This window comes from Jaculus jaculus, chromosome 10 (assembly GCF_020740685.1).
Source record: "Jaculus jaculus isolate mJacJac1 chromosome 10, mJacJac1.mat.Y.cur, whole genome shotgun sequence".
NCBI classification, from domain to species: Eukaryota; Metazoa; Chordata; class Mammalia; order Rodentia; family Dipodidae; genus Jaculus; species Jaculus jaculus.
The window spans coordinates 58,836,132-58,848,757 of NC_059111.1; the positions used below are offsets into that span (position 1 = coordinate 58,836,132).

Here is a 12,626-nt window from a genome sequence, read left to right on the forward strand (position 1 = left end):
ATTCTGTTTGTTAATTACTCAAGGAAAGCTGAAAGCAGGGATAAACCATTGTCTCAATCTTTGGATTTGAGGAATTGGAAAGCCTAGAGAATCATGCTTCCCCCTTCCCCAGCTGAGAGAAATTATCCATAAGAGTGAGGTTGAACTCTGGAGCAGGTAACATCATGTCCTGAGTGCAAATCTAAACAGAGACCTTGTGAAATGAGAATTGAGACAGTGACTTCTCAAATAAAATCTTGATTATTAGCTATGTGGATTAATGAAGATTTTTAATCTCATATGGGATTCTTCTATGTTGTATTTTACAGCAACAGTGATCTTTTAATGAATTTTGTTCTGCTTGAAGAGAGAAGAAAGGAAACATGAGAGAAGGGATTGAAAGTGGTTGGATTTCCCAGCTTATCTTTAGTTCTAACATAACCTCTCAAATTTTCTTTTTACTCTTACTTATTTTTAATATATCCTTTTTTTTTTGTTTGTTTGTTTGTTTTTCAAGGTAGGGTCTCACTCTAGCCCAGGCTGACCTGGAATTCACTCTGAGTCTCAGGGTGGCCTCGAACTCATGGTGATCCTCCTACCTCTGCCTCCTGAGTGCTGGGATTAAAGGTGTGCACCACCACACCCAGTTTAATACCTCCTTTTAATTTAGAACTCCTATGTTGTGGGATTTTAAGAGCAATGGGGCCCCTTTGCCCAGATGGGCTGGACTCCAGAGACTAAGGCTCTGGGTTCAACTTTGTGTCACAAGCCAAAGAAGAATTAAGGAATGCAAGATGATAAGGCAGGGAAAAGTAGACTTTATTAAGGAAATTTAGAAATTTAGTGGTTCCCATAAGTGGAAAGAGAGAGGGGTTCCAGGTCAGGAGTTTGGAGCTAGAAATACAAAGGTGGAGGTGTCACAGCAAGTATGCTTAGGATGCCTGCCAGCATCCAAAGAAGAGAAAGAAAGCGGGGGAGGGGGGGAGAGAGAAAATGTTATACTTTTTGAGTTAGAACTCACAAAAGCAACTGCACCAAGGGAGGGGCTTCTGTGGGCTTAAGTACATTATCTCCTTAAGGGGATAACTGTGCCTCCCACTTCCTTTTATAATTTTTTTTATTTATTTGCAAGCAGAGAGATGAAGAGAATAAGTGTGCCAGGGACTCTAATCGCTGCAAACAAACTGGCTGCATGCCTCACTTTGTGCATCTGACTTTACATAGGTACTGGGAGCTCGAACCCAGGTTGTTAGGCTTTGCAGGCAAGTGCCTTAATCACTGATCCATCTCTTCTACCTACTCCTACTTCTTTAGCAAGTCTGTAGGTGAGGGGTGGTCTCTTGACCTGGTGAGTGACAGGCTCCCAGGACTAGAGGACTTTGTTCCTCTGGTTAGGAGAAAATGTCTTTCCTTTCTAATGTTGGCAGGGAAACAGAAGAGACTTCATTGAATCTTAATGTCTTCTAGGCTATAACATTTCCTCAAGAATTAAGACCCTAAAATCATTTAGGAAATGGGTGGTCTCTGGGTTTAGCTACTTCAGGATGAAGTAGGGCATAGAAGCATTCTGGGACTGCATCTCTGCAATCTCTAATCTTGTAGAGGAAGTCAGCATTATGTTCTTTAGGATCTGTGTTCCTGACTACCTTCATAGAGAACTTGCCTTGCTCCTACTCTCCATTACTATTGATTTGTAAATTACCAATTTAATCATTTCTTAGATGAATTGAAATTCCAATTAAAGCAAGCTGCCCATTTATACTTAAAAATTATTGCTTAAGATTTTAACATTTTAGCCGGGCATGGTGGCACATGCCTTTGATCCCGGCACTTGGAGGCAAAGGTAGGAGAATTGCTGTGAGTTCAAGGCTACCCTGAGACTACCGAGTGAATTCCAGGCCAGCCTGGACTAGAATGAGACCCTACCATGAAAAACAACAACAACAAAAAAAAAAATTTAACATTTTTAAACAATAAATAAAAACTCCAATTTATGGTCAAATGTTTCCCATACTGGGAAATGTAAACCCAATTTATTTTTTAGTTAGGTTTCCCCATTTTTCTCAAATATATATAATTATCAAACCAACTAGCAGTATCCTCCCTCAAAATTCTTTCCTCTTTGAATTAAATCTTGGAGTGGCAATAGATGGTAGAAAGACTGGAATATTAGCAGAATAACAAACTGAACAGTCAGAAACCAAAATGCTTTCAAAGGAAATGAACAAAATGGATGCCTTAAACTTGCAAGCAACCAAAAAAAAAAAAAAAAGGTATCCAACAAAGAGGACCTTAAAACTAGTTCAGTCAGGCATACTTATACACACCTTTAATCCCAACATTAAAAGCAGAGGTAGGAGGATCACTTTGAGTTCAAAGCCAGCCTGAGACTACATAGTGAATTCCAGCTCAGCCTGGGCAAGAGCAAGACCCTACTTCAAAAAACTAAACACACAAAAAAACAGATCAGGGCTGGAGAGATGGCTTAGCAGTTAAACGCTTGCCTGTGAAGCCTAAGGACCCCGGTTCAAGGCTCAGTTCCCCAGGTCCCACGTTAGCCAGATGCACAAGGGGGAGCACGCGTCTGGAGTTCGTTTGCAGAGGCTAGAAGCCCTGGTATGCCCATTCTCTCTCTCTCCCTCTATCTGTCCTTCTCTCTGTGTCTGTCACTCTCAAATAAATAAATAAAAATTAAAAAAAATATTTAAAAACAAAAAAAACAGATCAAAATAAATGAATAGGCTGCCTAACAAATCAAGTGAGGTTTGAGGCCCAGAATGAACTCACCAACATCACTTAAGAACAAAGGCCCATGCTGGTACCTGCTCTGACCAGGTGAATCCTAAGCAAAAGTGGCTAACCTGTCCTTGGGGCCACACCATAACACACAGCTCTTACTTCAAAGAGGATAAGAGTTAGTTTATTCTGGAACCAAATATGATTAACTATGGTCCAGGAACACAAATTCACGCTACTCCAAATTCCATGTTCCAGTGTGCTTACAATTTTATGAAGATGTTATACCTGCAGAACAAAGAAAAAAAACTTCAAATCCATTGGTGGAGCCTCAGGCATATTATAGCAAAGTGGGGAAATCCCTGTTATAGACTTCAAATGTTGTCTGATGACAGACTTAGTCTTTGGATCTGTGGAAGCTAGTGGTCTGTTAGCACATTCCAAAAGGTTTTACCTGATCAGGTGATAGTCACAAGGCTGGTAGATCAGTAGATGCAGCTCTTTTCAGGGCCTTTAGTTCACAATAGGCTGTAAGCAGAACAGGTATGAAGTCTAATTTGTCTTTTTTCTCTTCAGCTGGCTTTATAAATGCTTAGTGAATGCCATATACTTGACCCAGAATTTTTTCAGTTGCCAATGATCAACACTCAATTCAAACTAACTTGAAAAACAACAACAAAAAGAAACAGGGAACTAGAAAGATGGCTTAATGGTTAACACACTTGCCTGCAAAACCTAAGAATCCCAATTGGATTCCTCAGTACCCACATAAGCCAGATGTGAATGGTGGTACATGCATCTGGAGTTTGCTTTTAGTGTCCAGAGGCCCTCGAATGCCCATTCATTCTCATATTCTCTCTCTCTCATAACTAAATAATTTTTTTTAAAAAAGAAACATACAAAACAGGAAAGTATCAACTGTGTGATGATGAAATTCAGTATCTGGTCTAAGGGATTTTAAATGCTCAAAATATTGCCTCTAAGATTCATCTCTATCGTACAACCATAACTGGCCATCTTGGGTTGTATGGTCTATGAATCAGTCAGTGTGCTCTCAAGAATGAAATTCTGGCTGGCTAAACCTGTGTCATGTCTATTTCTACAGCTGGAGCATGGGTGTTATTGTAATTTGTACTGTTTTGAAACTATACCTGATGAAAGAGGGGTGTTAATCCAAATGGAGAAGTTGACAAATCAGAAAAAATTTGGAAAAGCATGTGGGCAAATCAAAGCAATAACTACAAGTCGTATGTCCTTTATGCAGAAGTGTTTAACACCAGAAATGCTTTGTGTTTTTGTAATATTTATATGTGCACAATGAGTTAGCTTGGGGACAGAACCCAAATCTAAACATAAAACTCATTCAGAACTGGAGAGATGGCTTAGCAGTTAAGCACTTGTCGGCAAAACCTAACAACCCAGTTTGATTCCCCAGTACCCACATGAAGCCAGATGCACAAACCGGTGCATGCATCTGCAGTTCGTTTGCAGTGGCTAGAGGCCCTGGAAGACCATTCTCTATCTCTGCTTGCAAATAAATAAATATTAGTTTTAAAACTCATTCAGCCTTCATATGCATCTTGTATACATGTCCTGAAGGCAATTCTATACGATATACTTATTGCACCTAGAATTTCACTGCAACCAATCACATGAGGTCATGTATGGAGTTTTCCACGTGTGGTATCTTTTCAGCAGTCAAAAAGTTTTGGACTTTGAAACACTCCAATTTTGGATTTTTAGATTGGGGATGCTCAACCTGTTTTCTCATCATGAATGTTCTAAACTTCTAAGATAGGTAACAATCGAAAATATTCCAGGAGAACTTTAACAAAATATGTATCTATATACTTATATATATATATATGTGTGAGCTGTACATATACATTCTGTAAAGATTCCTCCTCTTTGTTCTTTGTGAAGATTTGATCTTTAAAACTTGGAGAGTATTTTAAATGTACTAAATTATTCCTAGAAATAAGGTATTAAAAGTGGTCTGAAATTCAAAGGCATTTGGTATGTTTTCTATGAACCTTACTGTTGTATATCTAATTTTTCTCATTGAATTTTACAAAGTATAAGTTGCAGATATAATCCTCTAGAAATAAATTTGAAACTAATAAAAACAACAAATAGTATGATACCATGTGTCCCTTCCCAAAAAATGTTACATAAAGCTTGGAATGAAGATCCCATGAACATTGTTAAGGAAAAGTTTTCTTTGGGGAAAAAAAACTTGGCAAGTTTTTTTGTTTGTTTGGTTGGTTGGTTTTTTGTTTTGTTTTGTTTTTCGAGGTAGCGTCTTACTCTGGCCCAGGCTGACTTGGAATTCACTATGTTGTCTGAGCGTGGCCTCGAACTCACGGTGATCCTCCTACCTCTGCCTCCCAAGTGCTGGGATTAAAGGCGTGCGCCACCACACCCGGCTGCAAGGTTTTTTTTGTACAAGTTGACTAGGATAGCAAGCATGTCACAGCACAGCTGGGCACGCCCACTGGACACACATGAGCAAGTGCTGCTTAACAACAAAGGCTAGCCCTTTAGTCCAGTGAGAGGAAAATGGCACTTGAAAATAGACCCTTTTGATCCTTTATGCCATTACCTAAGGTTTCACCTTACTAACAGTGTTCTGCTCATTGTCTTCAACTCAGAAATATTTCCCTGTAAAAATTAATTACTGTTTCAAAACTCTGAAAGACACACAACTTCTTGAACTCTAGTTCTATAGCAACGACCTCCAGCCTCCACTGATAGCATTGTTACTCTAAAAAAAGAAATGCATTTAGTTCTATTTACCTTTGAGGGTAGTTGGCTTTCCTCCAAATGAAAACCTGGAGATAAATCTTCTTAAAGTAAAAAGTAACACCTGACCCTTTCATTGCACAACTAGCTGGACAAAGAAAGATTGCAGTTGATATTAGTATGATGATTTGAAACTAAATGTATGAGTTATTTGCTTTTTGCATTTTTAATTGTACTTTTCTGCCTTTCTGATCTTTAAATAAATAAATCTTTCATATTGTCCTATCAACAGTAACATCATAGAGGAAAATTGAAGATAATTTATTTTTATTTTTCTAGGTGCTGACACCATACTATCTCATACAACTAATGGAGATGAGTAAAGACATGACAAGCCAAGAGGAACTTTGGGAAATGAAACCTAGGAGAAATCTAGAGGATGGTGATTATTTGGTAAAATAATAAACATAACAGTTAATAATTAAAGTTTGTAAACATAAATGCCTTCTATTTCCACTACTGTTTTAAGGTGCTTTCCACTCTAGTCTGTTTATTTCTTCACTAAGATCCCCATCACTGATGCTGAGAGAGTTCAAAGGCACTGTGGTAGAGATAAAAGTACCTTGACTGGTCACCAGGATTTAGCTGAATAACCCTGAATAAATTAGGAACAATCATGGGTCTTGAAGTTACCTATATTTAGCTATAAAGGGAACAAGTTGGAGTAGATCACTCCAAAGTCCTTCTAATCTTTTCTGACATCTGTAATTAAAAGTTTGAAAACAAAAGTCACAGCATCCATATGACAGTCATTTGTGGGCAGGCACATTTTCATAAGCACTGTGGCAGCTTACTGAGAGATTGCCAAGTAAAGTGATGACTTACAGTTTAAACAAATTGATTCTCTTTTGAAAAATTATCATTTGCCCCTGTTTTGGTCAACTGAAGAATTAAGATATTTCTTTTGTTTGTTTGTTTGTTTTCTGGAACAAATACTTTTTAATGGGTATATTTTACAAACACACTGGAGGGTCATGCAATGCTGCTACATTGGATGCAATTCTGGGCCACAGGTCTGCAAACTCCTTTGCAACTGGTCCTGTGATGGCAGAACCTTTCATCTCACCTTTATTGTTTACAATGACCCCTGTACTATCTTCAAAATAAATAAATACCCCATCTTTTCTTCGGTATGATTTTCGTTGTCGAATCACCACTGCTGGATGGACCTTCTTTCTTAACTCTGGTTTTCCCTTCTTGACTGTGGCCATCACCGTGTCACCCACACCAGCAGCAGGAAGTCTGTTCAGGCATCCTTTGATCCCCTTCACAGAGATGGTATACAGATTTTTTACTCCTGTGTTGTCCGCACAGTTGATCACAGCTCCCATTGGAAGACCCAGGGGCATCTGGAATTTCACACCAGAGGACCCACCACATCCTCGCTTGGACATCTTGAATGCCCTGAAAGAGTAAAAAAAAAAAAAAAAAAAAAAAAAGTAGGGCTGGAGAGATGGCTTAGCGGTTAAGCGCTTGCCTGTGAAGCCTAAGGACCCTGGTTCGAGGCTCAGTTCCCCAGGTCCCACGTTAGCCAGATGCACAAGGGGGCGCACGCGTCTGGAGTTCGTTTGCAGAGGCTGGAAGCCCTGGCGCGCCCATTCTCTCTCTCTCCCTCTACCTGTCTTTCTCTCTGTGTCTGTCGCTCTCAAATAAATAAATAAAAAAAAATTAAAAAAAAGTAGAATTAAGATATTTCTTGTTACATTATCTGGCTAAATGGTGCAAAGTTCAAAATTCTTACCTTTTCTACCTTATTTTAAATACAGTAATAACAGAAATTATTTACTTTTCTTAATTATTTTAAAAGGAAAAATAATAATTGCAAGCACATCAATTATTTTTAAACTGCATAAAAGAAAATCATTTTCAAGTTAACTGTCACATTTGCTGTTCCATAATTCTTCATTCTTAGCAAGAAAATTTGTCTCAGCTGATTATACTTAGGCTGGGTTAACATGTAGAAATTACAGAAGCTATATCCTTTCTAGATGGAGTAATTAGAAAAAGCATTGGATATAACAGAGATTTATTGGTCAAATTAAATTTAAGTGGCAAGAAAGGTCATTTTCAACAGTAGAAATTATAGAGTTCTGTATGAATTAAAGTTACTCTGCATAAAATGAGATGAGCAGGATCATTATTAACATCATGGCAAGCAATAAAATGTACTGGTTCCTCATACAGAGATATAAAAATAAATGACATATGGAGTGAGAAACAAATGTATTAATAAAGCAACACAGTATAAAACACTCTTGGGCTGGAGAGATGGCTTAGCAGTTAAGCGCTTACCTGTGAAGCCTAAGGACTCTAGTTCCAGGCTTGATTCCCCAGGACCCATGTTAGCCAGATGCACAAGGGGACGCACACGTCTGGAGTTTGTTTGCAGTGGCTGGAGGCCCTGGCGCACCCATTCTCTCTCTCTCTCTCTCTCTCTCTCTCTCTGCCTCTTTCTCTCTGTCTCTCAAATAAGTAAATAAAAATAAACAAAAATAAATTTTAAAAAACACTCTCATCTTATTTCGAGTTTTAAAAAAATTTGGGGAGCTGGAGAGATTGCTCAGTAATTAAAAGTTCTTGCTTGTAAAGCCTGACAGTACAGGCTTGATTCCTAAGTATCCACATGCAGCCAAACTCACAAAGTGGCACATGCATCTGGAGCTATTTGCAGTGGCAGGAGGCCCTAGCATGCCTGGGTTCTCTCTCTCCCTCTCTCTCTCTCTCTTTAATATTTTTGTTGTTGTTGTTGTTTTTTTTTTTTGGTTTTTCAAGGCAAAGTCTCACTCTAGTTCAGGCTGACCTGGAATTAACTATGTAGTCTCAGGGTGGCCTCGAACTCATGGTGATCCTCCTACCTCTGCCTCCCAAGTGCTGGGATTAAAGGCGTGCGCCACTACGCCCGGCTTTTTTTAAAATTCTGTAGTCAACTGAAAAAAATGACAAATTACTCAATGTAACCTCTTTCTTTCTTTCTTTTTTGAATTTTTGACTACCAGAAATACAATGGAAAAATAAATATAACTTTCTCTAGAACAAGATTATCTCTGTTACGTAGCTTTTAGTATATTTATCACTACTAGGCAAATGAGTCATTTTGGAAATATAAAAATGAAAGTCCAAAACTACATTGTGAAATTCCATATTTTTATCAACTAGTAATGACCATATTTTTCCTGATCCTTCATATTTGAACTGATGAATTCACTCTTAGTGCTCTGCAGAATTGCCTAGGAGCCAATAAAATATTTTTTAAAACAGACAAACACAAACATTAAGAGTTATATTTTTGCTTTGGTGAGCTTTAAAAAGGCTTTTGAGGGGCTGGAGAGATAGCTCAGCAGTTCAGGTGCTTGCCTGCAAAGCCTAACAATGTGGGTCTGATTTCTCAGTACCTATTTAAAGCCAAATGCAGAGTGGTGCATGCATCTGGAATTCATGTGCAGGGGCTGTAGGTCCTGTGTCACCATTTAAAAAACAAAAATAAAATTTGGGGGGACTGGAGAGATGGTTCAGTGGTTGGGATGCTTGTCTGCAGGGGCTGAAGGCCTAGATTCAATTCCCAGGTGCCCATGTGGAGCTGGATGCACAAAGTGGAGCATGCACCTGAAGTTTGCTGTGGCTGGAGGCCCCGCCATGCCCATTTTTCTGCCTCTCTCTCTCTCTCTCTCTCTCTCTCTTCCTCCCTCCCTCCTTCCCTTTCTCTCTATGCAAATAAATAAATAAAAATATTCCAGGTGTGGTGTCACCAGCCTTTAATCTCAGCACTGAGGAAGCAGAAGTAGGAGGATCACTGTGCATTCAAATCCAACCAAAGACTACATAGTGAATTCTAGGTCAGCCTAGGTTAGAGTGACACCACTATGTAGTTGGCCTCAAATTCCTGGCGATCCACCCACCTCTGCCTCCCAAGTACTGGGACTAAAAACATGTGCCACCATGCCCAGACCCCCAAAATTTGATCTCTAAGCCCATGAAAAAAAATGTCAGGTGTGGTAGTTGTACTTTGAAACACAGTGCAGGAAGGGGGAAGTGGACACAGGAGACTCTCTGGGGCTTGATGGCCAGCCCTTCTGCCATAATTGGCAAGCTTCAGGCCAATGAGAGACCTGTCTCAAAAAGCAGTAAACTGGGCATGGTGGCACACACCTTTAAACCCAGCACTTGTGAGGCAGAGGTAGGTGAATCACTGAGAGTTCAAAGCCACCCTGAGACTGCATAGGGAATTTCAGAATTTCAGATCAGCCTGGGAGAGAGTGAGACCCTACCTTTAAAAGTCAAAAACAAGCCGGGCGTGGTGGCACATGCCTTTAATCCCAGCCCTTGAGAGGCAGAGGTACGAGGATCACTGTGAGTTCAAGGCCACCCTAAGACTACATAGTGAATTCCAGGTCAGCCTGAGCTAAAGAGAGACCCTACCTTGAAAACAAAAGCCAGGCGTGGTGATGAACATCTTTAATCCCAGCACTAGGGAAGCAGAAATAGAAGGATCACCATAAATTCAAGGCCACCCAGAGAATACATAGTGAATTCCAGGTCAGCCTAGACCACAGTGAGAGCCTACCTCAAACAGGAAAAGAAAAGAAAAAGGGTGGGGCTAGAGAGATGGCTCAGCATTAAGGCGTGTTCCTGTAAAGCCTAAGGACCCAAGTTCGATTCTTCAGTACTCATGTAAAGCCAGATGCACAAAGTTGCACATGGATTTGGAGTTTGTTCTCAGTGGCTAGAGGCCCAGGTGTGCCCATTCTTATTTCTCAAATAAATAATAAACAAATAAAAATACTTTTATGGCTTAGTTGTTAAGGAATTTGCCTGCAAATCAGTTTGATTCCCCAGGACCCACATAAACCAGATGCACAAGGGGTTGCATATGTCTAGAGGTCGTTTGCAGTGCCTAGAGGCCCTGGTGTGCCCATTCTCTCTCTCACTTATGCTGCCTCTTTCTCTTTCTCTCTTTCAAATAAATAAACAAATAAAAGTGTTTTTTTTAACAATTTAAAAAACTGTAAGCAGCGGGGCTGGAGAGATGGCTTAGCGGTTAAGCGCTTGCCATTTGAAGCCTAAGGACCCCGGTTCAAGGCTTGGTTCCCCAGGACCCACGTTGGCCAGATGCACAAGGGGGCGCATGCATCTGGAGTTCATTTGCAGTGGCTGGAAACCCTGGCATGCCCATTCTCTCTCTCTCTCTCTCTCTCTCTCTCTCTCTATATATATATATATATATATATATATATGTGTGTGTGTGTGTGTGTGTGTGTGTGTGTGTGTGTGTGTATCTGTCTCTTTCTCTTTCTGTCACTCTCAAATAAATAAATAAAAATGAATTTAAAAAAAATTTTTTTTAAATGTAAGCAGGGATGGCAGCACAAATCCCAGCCCTGAGGTGAAGGCAGGAAGTTCAGGACCTCCGCTCCATAGAGAACTCAAGGCAAGCCCAGGCTACATGAGATCCTGTCTCTAATTAACTCATTAATGGAGAACCTCACTGTAGTTAAGTCCATCTTTGGTCAGTTCTCGATGGGATATATTATCTTCCATTAAACTGTATACAAAAGCAAGTTTCCAAATGCCCTGATTACCTGAGAAGCAAATACCAGGAAGTAAATAGAGTAAGAGAGGTCCCAGTGTTCTTTCCAGTTTTGAGACTTTTTCATTTCTTTCTTTTGCAGACTGAGGACAAGGGAGAGTCCAGCATGCTGAAAAGACCCGTGCTTTTGCATTTGCAGCAAACAGCCTGTGTTGATGAATTTGATTGCCCCTTAGAGCTTCAGCACACACAGGAACTCTTCCCATATTGGCGCCTGCCACTTAAGATGGCTGCTGTTCCAGCATTTCTCACTTTTCTATACACTCTTCTGAGGGAAGTCATTTACCCTTCTGTAACTTCCCATCAACATTTTTATAGAATTCCAATCCTGGTCGTCAACAAAGTCTTGCCAATGGTTTCCATTTCCCTCTTGGCCTTGGTGTATTTGCCAGGAGTGATAGCAGCAGTTGTACAGCTTCGTAATGGAACTAAGTATAAAAAATTTCCATCTTGGCTAGATAGGTGGATGTTGGCAAGAAAACAGCTGGGGCTTCTCAGTTTCTTTTTCGCTGTCCTGCATGCTCTCTATAGTCTATCTTACCCAATGAGGCAGTCCTACAGGTACAAGTTGCTCAACTGGGCCTACCAGCAGGTAAGACGATGATACTAACAATATCACAGAAATAAAAAGTCTAAGTGACCAAAGGAATCCTTTCTCATAAGAGCAATACCCCAAAACCTTATTGAAACTATCAGAAAGTAAAATGCATTTTTAAAATTCTATAAAATCATGAATATTTTTAAAGTAATTTTTTTCCCTTTTTTTTTTTGTTTTGTTTTTCAAGGTAGGGTCTCACTCTGGTCCAGGCTGACCTGGAATTAACTCTGTAGTCTCAGGGTGGCCTTGAACTCACGGCGATCCTCCCACCTCTGCCTCCAGAGTGCTGGGATTAAAGGCGTGCACCACCACACCCGGCAGTTTTTTTCCTTTTTTATTGACAGTTTCCATACTTACAGAAAATAGACCATTATAATTCCTTCCTTTCTCCCACTTTCCCCTTCACAAATCCACTCCCCATCATATTCCCTCCCTCTCTCCATTAGTCTTTTTCTTTAAAATTTTTTTGATGATTTTTATTTATTTATTTGAGAGCAACAGAGAAAGAAAGAGGCAGAAAGAGAGAATGGGCGCACCAGGGCCTCCAGCCCCTGCAAACGAACTCCAGATACGCATGCCCCCTTGTGCATCTGGCTAATGTGGGTCCTGAGGAATTGAGCCTCAAACCAGGGTCCTTAGGCTTCATAGGCAAGTGCTTGACCACTAAGCCATCTCTCCAGCCCCATTAGACTCTCTTTTATTTTTATATCATCATCTTTTCCTCATATGAGGGTCTTGTAAAGACAGTGGTAGGCATTGTGAGGTCAGGGACATCAAGGCCAATTCCTGTCTGGTAGATTGCATTGTAAGTAGTCCTACCCTTTCTTTGGCTCTTACATTCTTTCCGCCACCTCTTCCACAATGGACTCTGAGCCTTGGAAGGTGTAATAGAGATGTTTTAGTGCTGAACCATCCTCCATCACGTCT

At 40.1% G+C, this 12,626-nt stretch overlaps 2 protein-coding genes across 4 annotated transcripts in view; one reads left to right on the plus strand and one right to left on the minus strand.

Moving 5' to 3' along the window:
- Positions 1 to 12,626, plus strand: part of Steap1 (STEAP family member 1) — a 34,071-nt gene that overhangs the window by 14,424 nt on the left and 7,021 nt on the right. For 2 of the 3 annotated variants that reach the window (XM_045160503.1, XM_004671083.2), the window contains 2 exons: positions 5,797 to 5,910; positions 11,184 to 11,693. In XM_045160503.1, the coding sequence (XP_045016438.1) occupies positions 5,827 to 5,910; positions 11,184 to 11,693 (594 nt within the window). In that variant the 5' untranslated portion in view covers positions 5,797 to 5,826. The remainder of the gene's footprint in view (positions 1 to 5,796; positions 5,911 to 11,183; positions 11,694 to 12,626) is intronic. The other variant, XM_045160504.1, reaches the window with a different exon arrangement.
- Positions 6,471 to 6,911, minus strand: LOC105944952 (60S ribosomal protein L23-like). The gene has a single exon (XM_012951837.2). The coding sequence runs from the start codon at positions 6,909 to 6,911 to the stop codon at positions 6,471 to 6,473; it is 441 nt and encodes a 146-aa protein (XP_012807291.2).

Excerpts from the sequence above, each read along its gene's own strand:
- LOC105944952 (XM_012951837.2), bottom strand. The coding sequence starts at position 6,911 with ATGTCCAAGCGAGGATGTGGTGGGTCCTCTGGTGTGAAATTCCAGATG.